Source organism: Pyrgilauda ruficollis, unplaced genomic scaffold, assembly GCF_017590135.1.
Source record: "Pyrgilauda ruficollis isolate IOZ18807 unplaced genomic scaffold, ASM1759013v1 scaffold2, whole genome shotgun sequence".
In the NCBI taxonomy this organism is placed as follows: Eukaryota; Metazoa; Chordata; class Aves; order Passeriformes; family Passeridae; genus Pyrgilauda; species Pyrgilauda ruficollis.
The window spans coordinates 19,750-39,228 of NW_024519206.1; the positions used below are offsets into that span (position 1 = coordinate 19,750).

Consider the following 19,479-nt stretch of genomic DNA (forward strand, 5'->3'; position numbering starts at 1 on the left):
GCCGCCTCCGGAGCGCAGGGGACGGCGAGGCCGCTCCCCTCCCGCCTCCGCGGCCGCCCCGCCCCGCGCCGCTTCCGGAGCCGCTGGGAAGTGGGACAGAAGCAAAGGCGGCGGCCGGGGAGGTGGGCAGGGCTTTGGGACCTGTGGTCCTTGCCGGCTTCGTTCCTCGGGGTTGCGCTGGGCAGAGCAGAGCGCTCGGCTCGGCTCGGCTCGGCTGGGCTGTCTCCTTACACCCAGGCCCCATCCGCCTTGGCTCTCCCGGGCTTTCCTCGATGTGGGCCCTCAGCCGCTATAAACTCTGCTGTTGTGTCGCGGGCCTTGCGCCCGGCCCGGCTCGGCTCGGGGAGCGCTGGCGTCGGGGCTCGGGCGGGGACCTTGGGAGGGTCTGCGGGGGCCTCGGAGGGGTCGCCAGCCGGGCTGTGGGGTGATTCCCCCTTCCCCGGATATCCTCTGGTCTGGGGCGGGTGTCCCAGGGCTGACCGGCTGCTGCTTGGGAGAGAAAGCGACAGTCTTCGAGCTGGTTAATCGCGACGTGCTGGGGAAAAGCATCAATAGCAGCCTGGTCTTCGTTTCCCCCTGCTGTGTGTGTGCCTCTCGTGGCTGCAAGCCAGCAAGAAACCCTCGGTCCGTGCTTTGTCGGGGAACGTTTCCTGATATCTGTCTTTTTCCGTGTAAATGGCAGGAGGCCGGAGCGAGGGAGAGAACAGTGTGGGGAGATTCGTCATTGAACGTGGGCTTCGTGAATAGTCTGGTTGTGCTGCAGATCTGCAACATGGAAAAGCAACTGCTTGAATCCTCAGAGGAGCGAACGTTTCAGTACCAAGATTCTCTGCCTTCCCTGCCAGTACCTCCTCTTGATGAATCTTTGAGTAAATATCTTGATGCAGGTAATGACTTAATGTTGTAATGGTAGCATGTCATGTGCTGTTGTAACCAGGCTAATCTGAAGATATTTCCTAAGTGATTGTAGACACAGCTTGTACTGTAATTGGGGCGTGGAATACAGACAAGCTTAGTGTGCCAAAGGATCTCTTTCAGGTTCGAAACTGGAAATTAAGTGCCCAGAGAAACTTGAGTAAAAGGTTTTTTTTATCCCTAATTACCTTTCTTCAAGGGAATTTGGCATTTGGTTAACTTTTTGGTTTGAGAGTGGATTTTTTTTTTCACTTTTTTTTTTTTTTTTTTTTTTACTTCTCAAAAAAAAAAGTAAAGCTTGTCTGGTGAAAGATACTTCACTTAAAAAGTTTGGTTTGCATAACTGCTTGTTTATAACTGTGTTTGCCGAGGATCTTTTTAAAAGAACTTAATATTGGTGAGAAAGAGCACTTATTAACTATACAGTAGTAGGCAAAAGCAGTGGTGAGCGTTTTCACATAATTTAGCTTGGTACTTCCTGCCTTGACATGTTGACTAATCTAAAGAACATCACAGAAAAGTTTTGAAAACAACATCCATGTACATATATCTAGTTTTGTTTATAAAGAAGAAATGGCTGCTTAATTCTTTATTATGTATTGGGAATGGCAAAAATGCATTATGAAGTATCTTGAGATTACTTTTTTCTATTTCTTCGATAATTTTCAGAACTCTGAGACATGGAGTTTTTTCTGGAACATCTACTTTGTATCTTACTATCTTGCAGGAATTACACTAACGCTAACAAAGTAAGACTTGGAGTTCTCTTCTTAACAGAAGCATACTACACCAATTTTTTCCTTTCCCAAAATAGAATTCCTGAAGTTTACTCTTGAGTTCCTATTTATTCTGAGTACTGGAAATGGCCTGCATTGGTATTCTTTACATAATTGTCTTTTGATGCAGAATGTTGAAGTGGTGGGTTGTGTGTGTATGTATGTCTAAAATAATGCACTGTCTTTTTGCTGTAATGCAGATTAACTAAGGTTGTGCTGCAAGAGTAGAACCTGCAATAACAAAATTGCTGTTTAGTTTTTTAAACCCATCTGTCTCTCCAGGTTAATAAATAACTCTCTCATGGAGTGAGAAAATCTGACAGTGAATTTGTTTGCTCTTGTTTACTGATTCTGATCTGTTTTCATAAATAACCTTATCATGTCCCTTTCTTTTTCATGCTGAAGTTAGTTGCTGCTTACTGTCCCATGTACAAAATCATTCTATAATTTTGGTCACTGTTGCTCTTCTTTAGTCTCACTGGTGGCAAAGTTAGCCCAGCATTTGCCAGTCTTCCCCTGTACAAATATATTAAAGTCAAAGGGTGCAGGGCACAGTTCTAGACATAGCTCTGTGAACTTCATTGCTTAAGCTTGTCATTTTAGTCTGTAAATGTGAGTGAAGGAAAGGAGATGCTTCAGAAGAACAATTCAGAACCTCCAAATGATTCTTCATAGAGGCTATAAATTAGTCCTGGGAAACCTTCTTCCATTGGTTGGAGGAGGACTCCAAGCACTTGACATTAATTAGAGTGCCTGCTGGTAAAGCACTTACCTGTTTAGAGCCAGCTAACTAGAAAAGCTGGACAAAGTATGTGTCAGAATATGCCTTATTTAAGGCTTTACAGTTGCTGCCTTTTAAGGAGTAACCCTGTTTTGAAAGTAAGCCTTGAGCAGAGAAGGTGGCCCTAGCCATGTTATTTAGCTTTCCAGCCCAGAGGTTGGGATTCAGAAGCACAGACTCAACATGAAAGTATGAAAACTCAAACTTCCAGCTTCCCAGAGGATTCCTTAACTATGCAACTGAAGGTGTCTTTCATGGGATACTTCTTGTTCATGGGCAGAGCTGTCCCCATGGCCCCCAGATCTGTCCCCCTGCCCCCTGTCTCCGGTGGGTGGCGCTGGGCTGGGAGGGACACAGTGTTGTCACTGTGTCCCCATTGCCATTGTGTCCCCATTGTCACCGTGTCCCTACTGCCAATCCCCTAATCAGAAAGAAGGACAAGATCTGTGGGCTGAAGAAATGCAAGTTTCACCGAACTCTGGTGAGAAAGAGGCCAAGTTCTGCTGCTTAACAGTGCTGCTTCTACAATGATATTTTTTAAGTGGAAAGAGATCCTGTGGTCATAGAATCATGTAGATTGGGAAGAGTTCATCTGGTCCAAATTTCTGCTCAAAGCTGGTCCAACTACAGCATGGTGCTCAGGCCCTGCTTAGCCAGGTTTTGCTTACTTACAAGGGTGGAGACTGTTTCCTTGTAACCTGTTCTGGTGTTTGTCACCCTCATGATTGTGGGAGGGGGAAGAAAAACAAACCAAAAAAACCAGCAATGACCAAAAAACCCCGAAAAACTTCACATTTTCCATGTGAAAAATTTTCTGTATTTCATCTTTATTCCATTTTCTCTTGTCCTAATTCTTTCCATCTCTGAGAGGAACTGTGCTTGATGTTCACCAGGACTTTCCATTCAGTTGAAGAGGGCAGCCAGGTCTTCCCTTTGCATTGTCTTCATAAGCTCAACAAACACAGTTCTCAGCCTCATCTCACTGTGCATTCCAGTCCCCTCACAATCTTAGTCACCCCTTATGGTTCAACTAAGTTAATGGCAGATCTTTTCCAGCCTAAATGATTCCATGAATTGAGACCAGAACCAAATAATTTTGCTTAGTTTTCATTTTCTATTTGAATATTACTCTGTAATGACTTTGTAATCTGAGTAACAGAGGGTTATCATCCTCCCTTTCAATAGTGTGTGATAATAAGGTCATTTTCTGGGAAACCTGAGTGTTGGACTACCCTCAGTCAGGGAAGGCTTTCAACTTCAGGATGAAAACCGTAATCTGCAAAAGGGTAAAGGTGAATGGCTCTGTTGCTGTTACTTCTTTTTTCATTTGTGTTCACAATTGATGGTGTGCAATTCAAGCTGCATCAAAATGAGTTCTAGATGTGTAGGCCTTATTTGAATGTCCACAGCTGATCATCTGTGGTGGAGGTGTAAGGGGAATGCTGGTACCTTTCCAGTTGCAATGGTGTTGTAGTGGAATTTTTGGAGGTCCAATGCGATTTAAACACAAGCATTGCACGGTAATACTTGAAAGTAGATGTTCTGTCCTGCTGCCTAAGGTTGTCAGAATGTGCTTAAAACCGCATTTTTAGGTAATATTTGGCCCTCACTCTCCATGTTTGTCCTGTGGAATAGAAAAAAAATATCACTAGGACTTGCATTATTGTTGTGGAATGCCATAAGGAGACCAGGATTTATCTGAAAATGGATCCTTATCTTTCACTTTAGGACAGGTAGTGCAAAATACTGAAATGCCTTATATAATTAGGATTAAAATGGAATTATGTTGAAGAGGAGTGAGGATGACTTGATAGAAGAGGATCAGCACTGAACAGATTGGACATGAAAAACTGTGGGTCCTGTTGAGATGTGCCATGGGTGCCAAGGGAGCTGGTCTTTGTCTTGGAAAGGCCACTTCTGATAATCTTTGAAAGATCATGATTGCTGGTGAAGGTTCCTGAGGAAGGGAAGAAAACAGATTTTACTGTTGTCTTCAGGAAGGATAAGGCTGATCAATCTTGCTTTAGTTCCTGGGAATCCCTGGCAAATAATCCTGGAAACCATTTCTGAGCATATGAAGGACAAGACGATGATTTGGAATGGGCAGCATGGTTTCTGAAGAGCAAATTTTGCTTGACCAACATGGTCGCCTTTTGTGATTAGGTGACTGTCTCAATGGATGAAGGAAGAAGAGTGGATATTGTATATATTGACTTTAGTAAGGCTTCTGGCATATCAATAGCTTTTAAAAAAATCTTCATAGAGAAACTAATAAAGTATGGACTAGGTAGAGGACAACCAGATGGGCTGGAAACTGTATCATCTGCTGGGCTCAAAGGTCTGTGATCAGCAACATAGCTGTAGGCCAGTGTCTGATGGTATGCACCAGGGGTCCAGTAATTTTTAATATGGTCATTGGTGGTGATGGGACATGCATGATGGGACAGACTGTACTCTGAGTTTGGGAGCTTCCAAAGCTGGAAGGAATAGCTAATACACCAGATGGTTATTATGCCATCAGAGGGAGCTTGATAGGCTGGAGGGGCAGGCTAACAGGAGCCTCATCAAGCTCAACAAACACAAGGAAATGCCAAGTCATTCACCCTGGAGAGAATAACTTGCCACAGCAGAACAAGCTGGGGCCTAGTGCCTGGATGCAGAAGAGCCCCGGGGTCTGGTAGACATGAAGTTGATCATGAACCAGCCTGTGGCTTTGCAGCAAGGCATGTCAGTAGTCTCCAGGGCTCCCTATAGAGAAGGAACATTGCCAGCAGGTACAGAAAATGATCCTTGCCCTTGGTTCAGTGCTGGGGAGGACACATCTGCAGTTCTGTGTCTGTTTCTGGGCTCCCTGTACAAGCCAAGATAGGGACATAGTGAAGTGAGCCCAGAGAGGGGCTGTGACAGTGATTCAGGTCTTGGATTATCTGACATAGGGGAAGAGACAGAGAAAGCTAGGATTGTTCAGATCTTTGCAATATGTGTGAATACTTGTTGTGGAGGAGTAAATAAGATGGAGCCAGACATCATAGTAGTATCTAGTGACAGAATAAGAGGTGATGGGCACAAACTGAAATACAAGAAATTCCTTTTAAACATAAGAAAACTCTTCTTGCAGCAGTGGTCAAGCAGTGAACAGGTGATTGTAGAGTCTTTGTCCTTGGAGATACTTAAAACCCAACACAGTCCTAAGCAACTTGCTGCAACTGACCCTACAGAGATGAAGTGTTGAACACGATGATCTCTAGATTTGTGAAGAAGAGACAAATAGTGGTTGCAGGCAAGCAGGTGTGATTGCAGCAAGATGGAGTTAAGATTTAATATTTAGGTTAACTAAGTATTTGAGACCTTGCCCTGCTGAAAATCACGGGTTGCTTGCAAAAGCAAAAGATAGATGAAAGATGATGCAGATACTTATTTAAATTTTTGTAATTGTGTATCTTTCTTTGTTTCTTAGCAGCTATAAGTCAATTACAGGGTTACTTGCTACTTGCGAGTAGCAAGGCAAACAAGAAATTAACTAATGATGGTGTCCAGTGGCCTCAAAAATTACTTGGGCCTCATTGTGTAGGCGTTGAATGACCAGAAACACACCTCACACACAACCCTCCATTATGTTTCCCACTGACTTCACAATCTAAGTATAAATAAAACAGAAAATACATACTACACGAGGTAAGTATAGAAAAAAAATGAGGTGTGCCTGTATGGAAAATGACATCAGCAGTGCCCATTACTGACCAGAGATTTCATGGTAAAAAGTCTTTAAGGGGTGTTTAGATTAAAATAATGGCTAGTTTTGCAGATGTTTTTGGAGGACTTCAGCCTGTAATGCACATTCAAAAGGATTCATTTAAATCCTTTTGGGTTTTAAAAACAGAAAAACTGTCTACCAGTAACTGCATTTGCTATCAATCAAAGGTGGGTATAACACAGGGACAGTGAATGAGAATTGATGCACAAGTGGCTTGCAGACCATGAATAGACTTGAAAATACAAGTAGCTTGTAGTTGGTGCAGCAGGGTGGCAAACATGTGTGCTCAATGTGTTAATTTGCAAACAAAGTTCCTGTAAATTTAATTACTTGGAAGAACTCCATAGTATTTGCAGATGTAAATATATTTGATTTAGTTATCTGTTAGGTATTTCAGGTTTTCAGCAATTACTTTAGTCTGCTATCATCTGTATTTATTTAAAAGTATGTATTTATGTTTTATTAGAACATACTGGTTTATTTACAGACTTTTGAGAGGTGTTTAAAAGGTGTTTTCCCTTCAAATACTTGTTTTAGAAAAATTATTTCTCATTCACTCCCTTGCCTGTGAATATCTGAATCTTGGAATAAATCTTAGTATTCAGTTGTCTTTAAAATAAAAACATGTTCTTTTTACAGTGAAGCCATTTCTTAATCAAGAAGAATATCAAAGAACCGAGGATATAGTTAAAAAATTTGAAAATGGCATTGGAAAAGAGTTGCATCAGAAATTACTGGAAAGAGCTAAAATGAGAAGGAATTGGGTGCGTATTTAGATATGTGAGAAATCATAATTCCGTGTAAGAAATCTTAATTCAATTTTTGGGAAGTTGGTTATTCAGGATGTAACTTAAAGAATGATTTCACTTTTTTAAATCTTCATCTTCCTTACATCGGCCACTTGACCTGTGGATATGAACTCATTCACTTATATATGTGTCATTTGTTTTTTTCAAAGCTGAGTGGCTAAGAGAGCTCACTAACTGAAATTTAAAGTTATTTACCAGCTTCTGGGTGCTGTATCTGTCCGTCTTTCTTTCTGTGATATCTGTCCCTTCTCACTCAACCCTGGGGAAAAAACAAAAACAACAACAACAAAAACAAAACCACAGAAAAACCAACCTTGGAATTTAGATTTTGGTTTCTGTCTTCCCAGAAGGAAACTATGTGGTAGCATTTTACAGTTGTCTTTCAACAGAGAAAGAGATACAAGGAAGGTCATTACCAAGTGGAATTCATGAGGGCTTCTTAAATCCTAAAAAGACACACTCCAGAGTGAGGATTTTCTGATGGTGGCAGAAAATGTGCATTATGAACTGTCTCTCTCAGATCCCTTCTCAACACAAGTTTGTTTTCCTTCTATTCTTCATGGAGTAGTCTGATATTTCAAGCTTGAAAGCAGAAGAGCTAAATGTATCATTATCTTCATCAGTTAGTTTTGAACCACTGTCCTGCCTTGTGTTATATAGGACCTACTATTCAGAGTATTAAAATAAAACAGTAAAAAGCAGGCAGTTGAACAGTCACATGATTATTAAAGAATTAATGAATAACAATAAGTTCTGATATTAAACATTTTTCTTTTCAGCTGGAGGACTGGTGGCTCAATGTGGCTTATCTTGATCTTCGCATCTCAACACAAATACACTGTAATATGGGAGGCCCTGGTCCCTATATTGAACACTGCTGGCCACCAAAAGAGGGCACTCAGATAGACAGAGCATGTATAAATATATGGCACACCCTGAAATACTGGGATCTACTACGAGCGTAAGACTTTAAAAAAAAATTACTGATCCTAAATATTGATGGTCTCTGTATCCTTTAATTGCATATGTGTGTTCATGTCCATTGGCATGCATTCTTTGCTATAATAGCCAGGTTTGTCTTACCTTGATTTAATTCCATCATTTTAATTTCTCTTGCTTAATGGTGCTGTGTTTTTTACTACAGAGAGAAGGTTGCCATAGAGAGATCTGGGAATGCTGTTCTGGACATGAACCAATTTCGAATGCTCTTCTGCACTTGCAAAATTCCTGGACTTACCAGAGACTCTCTTGGCAGTTATTTTAAAACTGGTAAACAAATAAAAATTGGGGATTAATGTAAGCAAATGATGTTTATTAATATGCTAAAGGAGTGGTCAGTTTAACCATAAAATTCTTTCTTTCTTGAGTGCTAAATCAGCTACTGGTTGTAGAGTGTTCATATAATGAAGCAAAGAAGGTGTCTCGTCTACGAATGCTCTTTTTGATCCAATATTTACTCCTTACCAAATTAGAGTAAAAGAAAGCTCTTCTTCAAATTGTGTATAACCAACTTGATGCCTATAATAAACATGCCAGCATTAAGAATTGATGAAAGACAAACTCTGTGTGTTAAGTATGTGTGGATTCAGCAAGGAACACTCATTTCAGCAGAGGAGGTTCCTGCCTGCAAGAGACACAAATAAATGAAATTTGCTGCTAGATAATGACAATGACTTGAAATAGTTTATAACAGTGAAAGTTACGTGTGATTTCTGTTGGCTTTTAAAATGTCTTCCAGTTTGCAGAATTGAACAAAAAGCAGTCTGTAGAACTTGATGAGTTTTTTCTGTATTTGTCACTTTATTCTCAAGGTTGGATTTTCATTTATTCCTGTTTTTCATTATAGAGGCTGAAGGTGAATGTCCATCTCACTTGATAGTCCTGTGTCGAGGTCGAGTATTTGCATTTGATGCTATGCATGAAGGCAGCATGCTGACTCCTCCAGAGATTTCCAGGTTTTCAAAATGCTTATTTTAAATGAGCTGTCTTATTTAAACTACATACAAAAGAGAATTTTTTCCCATTCCCTTGACCTCAAAGAGTTAGGTGTGAAGGAGACTACAGCTTCTCCTTTAGCTGAAAATTTCAGATTTAAGTAAATCCTTGTTCAGTGGATGGCATTTTCTTTCCTTGTACTATTGTGATACATCTGTAGAGCATCATTCAAAAGGGCTGAAAGAAGAGACTTCAGTAGGAAATACCATTTTTTATGGTTTCTTTACATGGAAATAGTAGGATTACAGCTATCATCATTCTTTCCAGGTACAATCTGTGTTGCTACTTAATCATTATCAAAGTTGAAGCACTCTGATATGTTGAACTCTCCTGTTACATACAGATGTAGTTTCAGAATAAGTCTCTTGTGACTTATTTGGTATCTATATGCATCTTCTTACTAAAAAAGGGTTGTTAATTTTGCCTGGGAATAACTTAATGCAATTGTCAAAGTGCTCTTATAGTGCACAGCAGAAGGCTTGTAATTAAAACTGGCAAAAAGTGTATGGCCAAATTCCTCAGGCAAGACAAACCTAATAAGAGAAGCTAAAAATCACTTTTTAAAAATAGCCTGGTAGATTAATACCTAATATTTTAACATATGCATTTCTAATTTTTGTAGTTGTACCTGTTAAGTCAAGCCAGTAACAAAGAAATGAACTTTCTTGTTCATTTCCAAATGCTTGGAATACAGACAAAATCCCCTGAATCTATTGTCTATAGGAAGGGAAGGTTGGGTTTGGTTGGGGGGAGCTTTTTTTGTTTGGCTTTATTTTTGTAAGGTCATCATGGGTGTCTTATATTTTTGATACTATGTAACTAGTGATCAGTAGTGATATTTAATAGGCAAGTGTGCTAGAACAAAGAACAAGCCAGATTAAGTGCCTGTAATTTGTGGAGTTTCTTTAACATGGAGAACAGCATGGAAAACTGAATTTGAGAACTAAAACTTACCCCTCTGTTAACTGTTCTTCTAAAGGAAGAGGTAGGAAGAGAATTGCTCTTGTATAGTTCAGAATCTACATTCAGGATGTACTGTAGCAAGTGTTCTGCTTTAAGGTTTATCTTGAGGGGAAGGTTTCCCTGTATGTGATGACCTTCTGTGGAATCTGTAAAGCTGCAGTATGGCAGATGTCTGCAGCTCTGAAAAGTCTCAGCCTGCACTGTTGAAGTCTTAAATCTAGTTTTAAATTAAGCATGTAGTAGTGTTTTAGCACTATAATTGTTTATGAGTGTTTGTACTGGGCTCGTAGATGCTGAGTGACTGAAACCTGAGCAGATCTTCAATTATCCTTAGAATCTGGGGGAGCTGATTCATGCTTCCTGAAAATTCACACTGGCTTGTGAATGTTGAGCCAAAATTCCAGCTTTGAAAAAAGAGAGAGAGAGAGGCAAGGTGACTTTTGCCTTCTCTCCATCTGTTGTTAACTTCAGTTTTTGAAATCTTCTTAAAGGCAACTTAAGTATATACAGAAGAAATGTTGCAGTGAACCAGATGGACCAGGACTGGCAGCCCTAACAAGCAACGAAAGGACCAAATGGGCAGAGGTAGGAATACTTCAGCAGCTTGTTCCTGGGAAAAGCATTGTGATCACTGGAAAAACAGTATTTCACTTAGCTTTGTCTTTTTATGCCTTCTAGTTACGGGAATATTTGATTCATCTTGATCCAAAGAACTTAAATCTTCTGGAAAAAATTCAGAGAAGTTTGTTTGTGGTTGGCCTTGATGATTGTAGTCCTCATGCAACTCCTGAGGACTATACCGAGGTAGCTAAGAATTTTTGATTCATATCTGATAATAGTTACGTAAAAATTTCTCCTGCATATATACAGAAGTAGCTCTTCTTGGTCTTTCAGAACAGTAAAGATGAAGCAGATAAATATGAAAAAAATGTGCTTTTTTGATCGATAGGAAAACTTAAATAGTTTTAATTGTTAGGCCATTGGAAGTGGAAATGGGTGAAATCTACTGTCATAACATTTTAGCCCTCTATCCTTCAGGGTCATTAACTTTTTATCACACTTCTAATTAATAAGTTGGCCCTATAATCATGTTTCATCTTGAACTGGGTGAAGATGTCATCTGTCAGGGAGGTCTTGCCATCTTAATGTAGACTAGGTTTAGCTTACAAAGACTGGCAGTGTTCTTGGTGTTTTTTAGACTTCACAGTATGTTTCTTCTGCTTTAGCTTACAAGGCTGGGGCTAGCAGGTGATCCGACTGTGCGCTGGGGAGATAAATCCTACAATAGCATATTCTTTTCCAATGGAACCTGTAGTGCATTCTGTGATGTAAGTTAAATTTTTTTTCCATCTTCTGAGTATTTATTTACTGAATTTTCCCCTTCAGAGTATTATTTTAAGTGCTTAATGTGTTACTCTTTAGTATAGCCTTGTTTATGTGGCACCTAGCCTGGTAAGTTTCCAAAAGCAGTCTGCTTTCTCATGTTCTTTGCTCTCTCATGGTGTTTACTATTACACCGTACTTGAATTAACAACTGGATCTGAAGTTGTAATATTATTTCTGAAGTCTTTAATTACCAGTTCCAAAGGAAAAAATACGATACGCAAGAAGGCTTTAAATTAACTCTTTGTTTGATGTGTCCATTTGAACAGCTGTGTTTTTTTAAACTATGTTATTTTAAACTCATTGCATGGCCAGAAGGGCTTATATTTTTCCTTAAATCTGCCTTTTCATGGCAGTAGTACATTGTACCTCCCTGTCCAGGTGCAGAGCAGTTAAAACAGTGGGTGGACTTAAAATACTTCTGTATTTATTGCAGAACTATAAAACAAGTCCAACACTGCGCAGTAAAGCTGTTAGTCAGCAGGAACAAGAGCAGGATAGGGAAAAGAGCAGAAGAGTTTGATCTTCTTGCTGTTATGCAAAGAAATGTAATATCTTCTCTTATCTGATTCTAGCATTCTCCTTTTGATGCCATGGCTTTAATTACCATGTTATCTTATGCTGAAAAGAAGATTATTGAAAATGAGGGAAAATGGAAGGTATCTATCTTTTATAAACTTCCAAGCTTATCAGTTAACGTGTCTTTTCTTATGGATAACATTTTCTGGTTTTGCATCTTTCTGTCTTCATCTTCCCAGGGATCAGATAATGTGAGGGATATTCCATGGCCAGAGGAACTTGTATTCACAGTGGATTCAAAAATTATGAATGAAATCGGACATACTAAAGAATTATATTACAAGAAGGTGAAATTTAAGAATTATATTACAAGAAGGTGAAATTTACTCCTGGTTCTCTCAGTTGTTAATGATACTATTTTTTTTTCATTCTATTTACATGTTTTTAGTTGGTCTTTTTTCATGCTGGAGAATGAATAATTTCCTGATTAATTGATTAATTTAACACCATGATTAAATTTATTACATTGTGATTTATGTTGAGTGTGTTTTATTTGCAGTGGATGAAGTTGTGATATTTCTTGACTTCTGTTGTTTTTCTCCTATGGTATGACAGGTGTCTGACTTGCAGCTGGTGTCTTATGCCTTCACATCCTTCGGCAAAGCATTGATTAGAAAGAGGAAACTTCATCCCGATACATTTGTGCAGCTTGCCCTTCAGCTTGCTTATTACAAATGCCATGGACGGTAAGAAAATACCAGCTTAGGAATAAAAGACTAGTTTATTGAGTAAGGGTATGCAGTGGCTTTGCAACACGAGTATGTAATTTGCCATGGGGATGTAAGAATGAATAACTAAGGTGTTTTTGCAATAACAGTTGCATAGAGCCATACTTGCTTCAGAAGAATTGCGTTCTTGTGCCCATAGGGATAGTACACATACATATTATGGAGTAGATGGTAGAGTACAGTCTGTGAAAACTTGAACTTGGGCCATACAAAGGAAACACTTGGGCAAACACGAAATGCACAGTGGGTCAGGATTCTCTAATGTCAAATAGTTGCTCAAATGTAGAACAGAGTTTTGTCTGTGACAGCCACCAGTAAAATGTTTAGTCTTCTAAGCCTGTAAAAGGCCTCACAAACTTCAGTGTCTCACTTTCTTTAGCAATATTGGGTGTGAAGGTTTGGGCAGAATAATAGAGTTGAAGATAGTGACCCTTCAAGTGCCTGCCTCTGCATTTTTGGATGTGACATTTAATTTTGTATTATCGATTAAAAGGTGTCATTCTTCTTGTTATTGGTGTTCCCAAATTTCTGTTTGCTAACTAGCACTCATTATGGCTTTTGTAAGTCATTACTGACTAGCAGAGTACTGCTTGCTTCAGAAGGAGGAGGGTTTCATCATAGGAGTGTGATGTTTTGTCACTGGTGAGATGTAGCTCATCATAACAAAGGCTGGTAGATCTTGGTTTGCTGAACATCAGGACATTAATTATCTGACTAAAGTAGCCTTGGTCTGTTGTAAACATGCAAGTATATTTCATGTAGGTTGTATATTAAGTGGTAGACCGTAGTAGAGGTGGAGTTGCTCCATGTAAAAGCTGGATGAATGTCAGTATGCAGCAGAGAAGATTTTGACCTTTCCCTCTAAATGTTTTGGAGCACACTGCTTATTTCAAATGTGTCTCTTAATTTATGAGGGTTTAGATGGTGTAGGTGGAAGTACATGGTGAAACTGAAGCTTGTGTAATGTCAGCTGTTTTTGCTAGAGGCTAGTAGATCTGTAGTCTGCAGAAAATATCCATGGCAATGCAGTCTTTTCATGGAATGAATATAGTACTGGTGCTTTTTTCAGTCATGTGTCCCATAAAAGCACACAGAGTTGCTTTGTGGCTCTTTTTCAGAAACATAACTTAAAGAAAATTAGTGGTACTGGTACTTGTAACTGAACTTGATGTGCGAGATCTATTAGCCCTTGAGACAGCAAATAGTTTTAAGTTAATGAGACACTCTTCCCTAATTTTTGTTCTTAGTCCGGGCTGCTGTTACGAAACTGCCATGACCAGGCGTTTCTATCATGGCCGCACAGAGACCATAAGACCTTGTACTGTGGAAGCAGTGGAATGGTGCAAGTCCATGCTGGATCCTTCTGACAGTGTAAATACTGAAATCCCACTTCAATTCAATTACTATTTAGAAGGCCTGTCATCTGAACCATTTCAAACTTGTTTTTATGTTGTCTCATTGATTGGTGCCTTTGCAGGGAGACAAATTTTAAATGTTGGGTTACTTGAATTCTGATTCTGGTCATTGTGACTGAGATGTGTGGGCTTGCTTGATTTTGTGTCTATTTACCTTTTGGTTTCAAGAATGTAACTGTCTCAAATTACGTTCACACTGATTAATTTAACAAAAAGTTAATGGGTTGGAGCCAAAGTATTGTGCTATGCAGTTGTTCTGTTGTTTAAATTTTCAAGTGAAATCAGGAAATGTTTATCTGATAGTTGCATCTGAGAGGAAGACTGAAAGATGTTTGTGTCCTAGCAGTAACAGGGGCGTATTCCAGAATTTGTCTCTGAGTAGCTGAGCTACAGACCTTTTCTTTTCCCAGCAGCTACCCTCTGGTGCTTGGCTGGCAAAGCAGGTCATGCCTTGCTTGCCAAGCAAGAGCTCTACTAAAGCTCTTTCTGTTGCCCTCACTGTACATTTCTCAGAGCCTGAGAAATTAAGCAAGGAGAAGGTTTTTGAGACAAACACATCTTTTGAAAAATCAAAGGTTCTATGTTATTAACGCATCTAAAAAACATAGAAGAAGACAGCTGTCAGAAAGCATGTGTGATTAATAATTTTGGCCTTAAAGAGCATGTTTTCCTGGTCTTCGCTGGCTTCTTTTGGCATGTGCAGCAGTTTTAAAATTCAGTTTTCTGGCCATCTTCCAAGTCTGCTTTCCTATTCCAAATATGGATTTCTATTATTTCCCTGCTCCTCAGTTACCTTCTAACCAATTATCAGGCTTCTGTGGTTACCACTACTACTAGTGTGTAACTTTTTGTGTACACTAACTGTAGCTTTTTTTTTATTATGTAATGTTAAATAGCATCTCCAAATATCTCCCTATTGTTGTCTTGTTTGTTTTTTTTTTTAAACACTAACACCTGGAGCTTAAAAAAACCTGTTCAATAGTATTGAAATTAATGTGCTTAAAAGTCTGTGTTTATGTAGTTTTTAATACCTTAAAGTCAGATGCTTTGAACTAATCCTTTTGTCTTAAATTTTCTTTTGCCCCTTGTCAGCTTGATACCTTGATTTTTATCCAAATCAAGTGACTTCTGTCCTTGTTTCACATTCTCTGCTGCAGCCTCTCGTGTGATAAATAAAAGGATAAAAAGTCCTTCTTAAGTAGTCCAAGAACTGTCAAGATCTAAGGTCTTGGAAGTCAAGATCTTGAGCATCTAAAACTGTTTCTCAGGATCTCCTTTACAAAAACCATGTTATTTGTATTCTCTCTGACTTTAATATATAAGTTTTAATATAAACTTGGAAAAACCGTAATGTTGGGCAGAATTGGCAATCAGAAGAGAAAATCTGGGAATGCACCTAGTAGGAGCTGGTGTCCTTCTGAATAAATATAGTATTGTAGAAGGTTTTTGGGTTTGATCACTCCCGTTCACGCTGGTTCCTTTCCATTGTTTCAGATTATTTGGGAAAGAGCGTGAGGTTTAGAATATTGTGCAGTTCAAAAGCGATCTGAGTAAGAGAACAGAGATACAGGAAACAAAGAAGCACATTTTTCTGAAAAGGGAATTTGGGTTTGAGAAAAAGGGTTTGAGAGAGGTTCTTATGTACCTTTCAAGTTCGTCCATTGTCTTCTATATAAAATTGTTAGGAACTATGAAAGGGAAAACCTGCTGGTCTGTGATTGCTGACTTGTTACTCATTTGGATTGATTTTTCTTTTTATTTTTTCTTTTTCTTTTAATCCTGCCCTACTTTACAGAATTATCAACGGCTACAACTGATGCATAAGGCATTTGCAAAGCACAATAAAATGAGGAAAGAATGTGAAAATGGAAAAGGTACTCTGGGATCAAAATTTTTGGTCTTTTTCATGTGGGTGAAAAGGGAATATCATTGTGTGCTAGTACATTTTCTTTGTCTCCTTATTTTCAACCTGAATAAAAAGTACCACTTAACATTTTATACTTTAATTTTGGGGAGAAGAGCTAAAACCTGTTCCTTGCACCCATCCTTGTACCCCAAAAATATGTTCACTTGGAATATTTATTCTGTTTTTCTGCCCAGCTAATCATTACTTTGGAATATTTTCCAGTGAAATATGTGCTTGGCTGAAAAGTGAAAAGGGTGGTCTTTAGGACACAGGAGAGATTAGGGTGAGATTCTAACCCAGCTGTGTTAGTGCTGTACACTATTCTGTGAATAAGAAAGAGTAGCTGGGAAATGGACCTGATGAACTTCATAGTCTCTCCAGCCTTCTTGGTGTGTTACCACAATTCAGAGCAGTCGTGGCCCTGAAAGCCTTTTTGCTGTGTTGACATAATTGCCCATGGGCCACTTCCACTGTGAGGAGCTCTTCCTCCTTGACTGAAGTGGGAGTTTTCTTGGGTTTTGTTTTCCACAGGGACTGTGCTGCATCTGTTACTGAAGTAATTTGCCTTTGAGCTCAGTGCTGCAAGTTGAAATTGTTGAAGACCTCTTAGATCAAATATGTGGGAAATATATTTGGATGCTACAATATGATCCTGTTGTTTATCTGTCCTTCAGCTGCTATTTGAGCTCCTAGCTATCCAGACCAGAAGAAGCAGAATAACTGGGGGAATGCTGCTGTTAATGATTCAGTATTTGCATTTTTTTGACAGGCTTTGATCGTCATCTTCTGGGTCTCCTGCTCATAGCACAGGAGCAAGGTCTGCCGGTGCCAGAACTATATGGGGATAAGGCCTTCACAGTCAGGTAATTCATATTCTTGTCCCATGGGAAGTTGTATCCCTTGATACCAAGGCCTTTGCTACACTGGCCTTATGTGTGCTGATGTCTTGATCTCTATGACAAAATAACTCTTTCATAAAAGTCACTTTGTTTTAAATTACTTTCAAAAGTGCTGCTTTTGTTTTGTGTTGTTTCACAGTGGAGGAGGTGGGAATTTTGTCCTTTCAACTAGTCTGACTGGCTACACTAGGTTTAGTGGATCTGCAGTCCCTATGGTACAACATGGCTATGGCTGTTTTTATTCAATTAGAGATGACAGGTAAGGATATAATTTTCTTTTGAATATGGCTCTGCATTTGTCACAGAGGAAAAGGCAGCTAACAGGTAGAATGAGGAAAGGAAAATACTGAAGAAATACAGCTGAATGTGTGAGAAGAGATTGAGAAGTGAGGTACATGAGAGTAGAGGCATTGGCATTCTGGGCAAACACATGTAGGAGGAAGAACGAGTGGTGGAGGGTGAGTACCAAGATACTGACAATAAGCAGAAATAATGAGTAGGGAAGGTGAAAGAAGGGAGCAACAAAAGGGCTTTAAAATAAGTTAACTTTAAAATAGGCTGTCATTTTAGGATCATTTTGTAACATGTAGAGATATTTTTTTGGCTGAGCTAGAGCAGATAAGAGACAGGTGAGTATACTGCCCATCATTCTTGGCAGTGACACACATCTTGAGAGGCTAAAACATCTGGCTTCACTTCTCCATTAATTTTGATTTGAAATTAATGTTGATTTTAAAAGATCGAACTTTGGCTTAACTGGTCTTATGGACAAAAATTACTGCTGTTTTATGAAATCTAAAACCATTTTGGTTAGAATGTGTAGAGATAAATTGCTGGTTTAGGTGTAATTCAAATGACTTCTTCCTAAAGCTAGGCAGGGGTTGTGTGCCCATTCAAATCAGTTTGAGAATACAAGTCATTAATACTTTGATCTGTGGCTCTCTTTAAATAAGTAGAACCTTTATTAGATATATCTTTTATTAGATAAATAGAAAAAAAGTACCTAAAACTGTAAACTAATTGAAGAAAAAGAAGAAATATCATTCACAGCATTTTCAAATATAAGCAGAAAAGTTGTGTCACTGTGTATGTAGTAACAGGTATTGAAATCAAAATATTTGATTTCAAGATCTGTCAACATTATTGCTTACTGAAGGCACTAAGGATCTGAGTCATCTTTTAGTGTTGAGACAGTGACAATTTTTACATCAGAATTTATGTCAATAATTTACTTCAGAATTTATGTCAATAATTCCACATTTCAGGACAGTTCAACTTTATCCTAGACCTTGACAATTAAGCACAGTGACTTCACTGTTTTCTGTATTGGTAGGATCGTTGCTACCTGTTCTTCTTGGAAATCCTGTCCAGAGACTGATGCAGAAGTGCTGTGCAGAACTCTGTTCCAGTGTTTCCATGATGTGCTGCAGCTAACACTTACAGCTCAGCTGTAAGCTTGATAATGATGTAAGAGGCTTTGCAAGCTCAAAAGTTGTAGGTAGTATTAAAAACGAAATGCTACTCAAGAGTACTGTTAAATTCAAGACATTTAATGATCTATGTGACATGTATCTATTATTGTGAGATTTACTGTGGGAACAGTACCCTTTTGAGAATAATGTAGCCATTTGCAACAGCAATGCAAGCAGTAGTACCTTATCTGTTTAGAACTATGCAATATTAAAATATGCCACAACAATGCAAACATACTTAGGGATGGGATGCTGTAGTGGAAAATTGATGGGAGACCTCTATTTATGACCTTAGTAGTCATGTGTAGAATAGTTTGTAGTCTACTGATAGTGTTTATCCCAGTTGAGCACTTAATTGTGTACTTAAAAGTAACCACACTATCCTCTTATGTGATTATGCTTCTTATTCAGAGTGGTTAATGAAACAGAATGCCTCCATCAGGTTATGTGGTATTTTATAAGTTACCTTTCATTTTTTGCTATCAGGATTATACCAAATAAATGTTGTATCCATGAACGGGGATGTTCCCACTACATTTGTCGTATGAGAGCACTACAGTTTGAAGTATTTTGAAAAAGAATCACTCAATAATAAAGACAGAAAGCAGCACAAGTTTCAAATTTTTCAGTTTTCGTTCTCTAGTGAACTGTGAATATCTGCTGCTTTACACTAATGCACAATAAAAGTAAGCACTGAATACAGTTTGATACAGTTCTCAGGATTTTAATACTTGATTTCTCTGAGCAACTTTGTATTTTACTGTTATAGAAATAAAATTTTCCAAAAATCAACCTTGTCCTAATTAATTTATGGTTGGACTGTTTAAAATAGTGTAGCAACATTGTGAGAGGAAGATGATCTTGGTGACAGGTGAATTTGACACAGAGATTCTAAAGTTCCCATTGTTTTTCCTCTAGCTTTTAAAGTTTCAGGGGGATCAAATAATATTATGCATTTTGCAGAAACAACTCAATTTTCAGCTAACATGGAACCACTCTCTTTGCCCTCTGGAAGCACTGTTGCACATTTTTTGTCCACAGTATTAAGAACACTTCCCCTTTTGGTTTCCTCCCTCAAGGCCTGACACCTCTCTGCAGTCCAGG

At 38.9% G+C, this 19,479-nt stretch overlaps 1 protein-coding gene across 5 annotated transcripts; it reads left to right on the forward strand.

The window, feature by feature from the left end:
* Positions 1-24: 24 nt before the first annotated feature.
* Positions 25-19,167, forward strand: CROT (carnitine O-octanoyltransferase). Of its 5 annotated transcripts, none has more exons than XM_041466631.1 (17): positions 25-122; positions 683-887; positions 6,866-6,990; positions 7,815-7,996; positions 8,180-8,304; positions 8,882-8,990; positions 10,485-10,578; positions 10,672-10,797; positions 11,220-11,321; positions 11,952-12,035; positions 12,135-12,242; positions 12,511-12,641; positions 13,931-14,054; positions 15,894-15,972; positions 16,774-16,867; positions 17,043-17,162; positions 18,237-19,167. In XM_041466631.1, the coding sequence occupies exons 2-17, from the start codon at positions 773-775 to the stop codon at positions 18,355-18,357; spliced, it is 1,839 nt and encodes a 612-aa protein (XP_041322565.1). In that variant the 5' UTR covers positions 25-122; positions 683-772; the 3' UTR covers positions 18,358-19,167. The 5 variants fall into 5 exon arrangements, 2 of the variants coding, with proteins under 2 accessions (XP_041322565.1, XP_041322566.1); XM_041466632.1 differs by having other exon boundaries at positions 84-187; positions 681-887; XR_005955037.1 differs by lacking the exons at positions 13,931-14,054; positions 17,043-17,162; positions 18,237-19,167.
* Positions 19,168-19,479: the final 312 nt, after the last annotated feature.

What these genes read in the sequence shown, in the direction of transcription:
- CROT (XM_041466631.1), top strand. Translation starts at nt 773, where the DNA reads ATGGAAAAGCAACTGCTTGAATCCTCAGAGGAGCGAACGTTTCAGTAC. An exon ending in AAAATGAGGGAAAATGGAAG is followed by an intron (nt 12,036 to 12,134) that starts GTATCTATCTTT and finishes TCATCTTCCCAG; the next exon opens with GGATCAGATAATGTGAGGGA. An exon ending in TATTACAAATGCCATGGACG is followed by an intron (nt 12,642 to 13,930) that starts GTAAGAAAATAC and finishes TTTTGTTCTTAG; the next exon opens with TCCGGGCTGCTGTTACGAAA.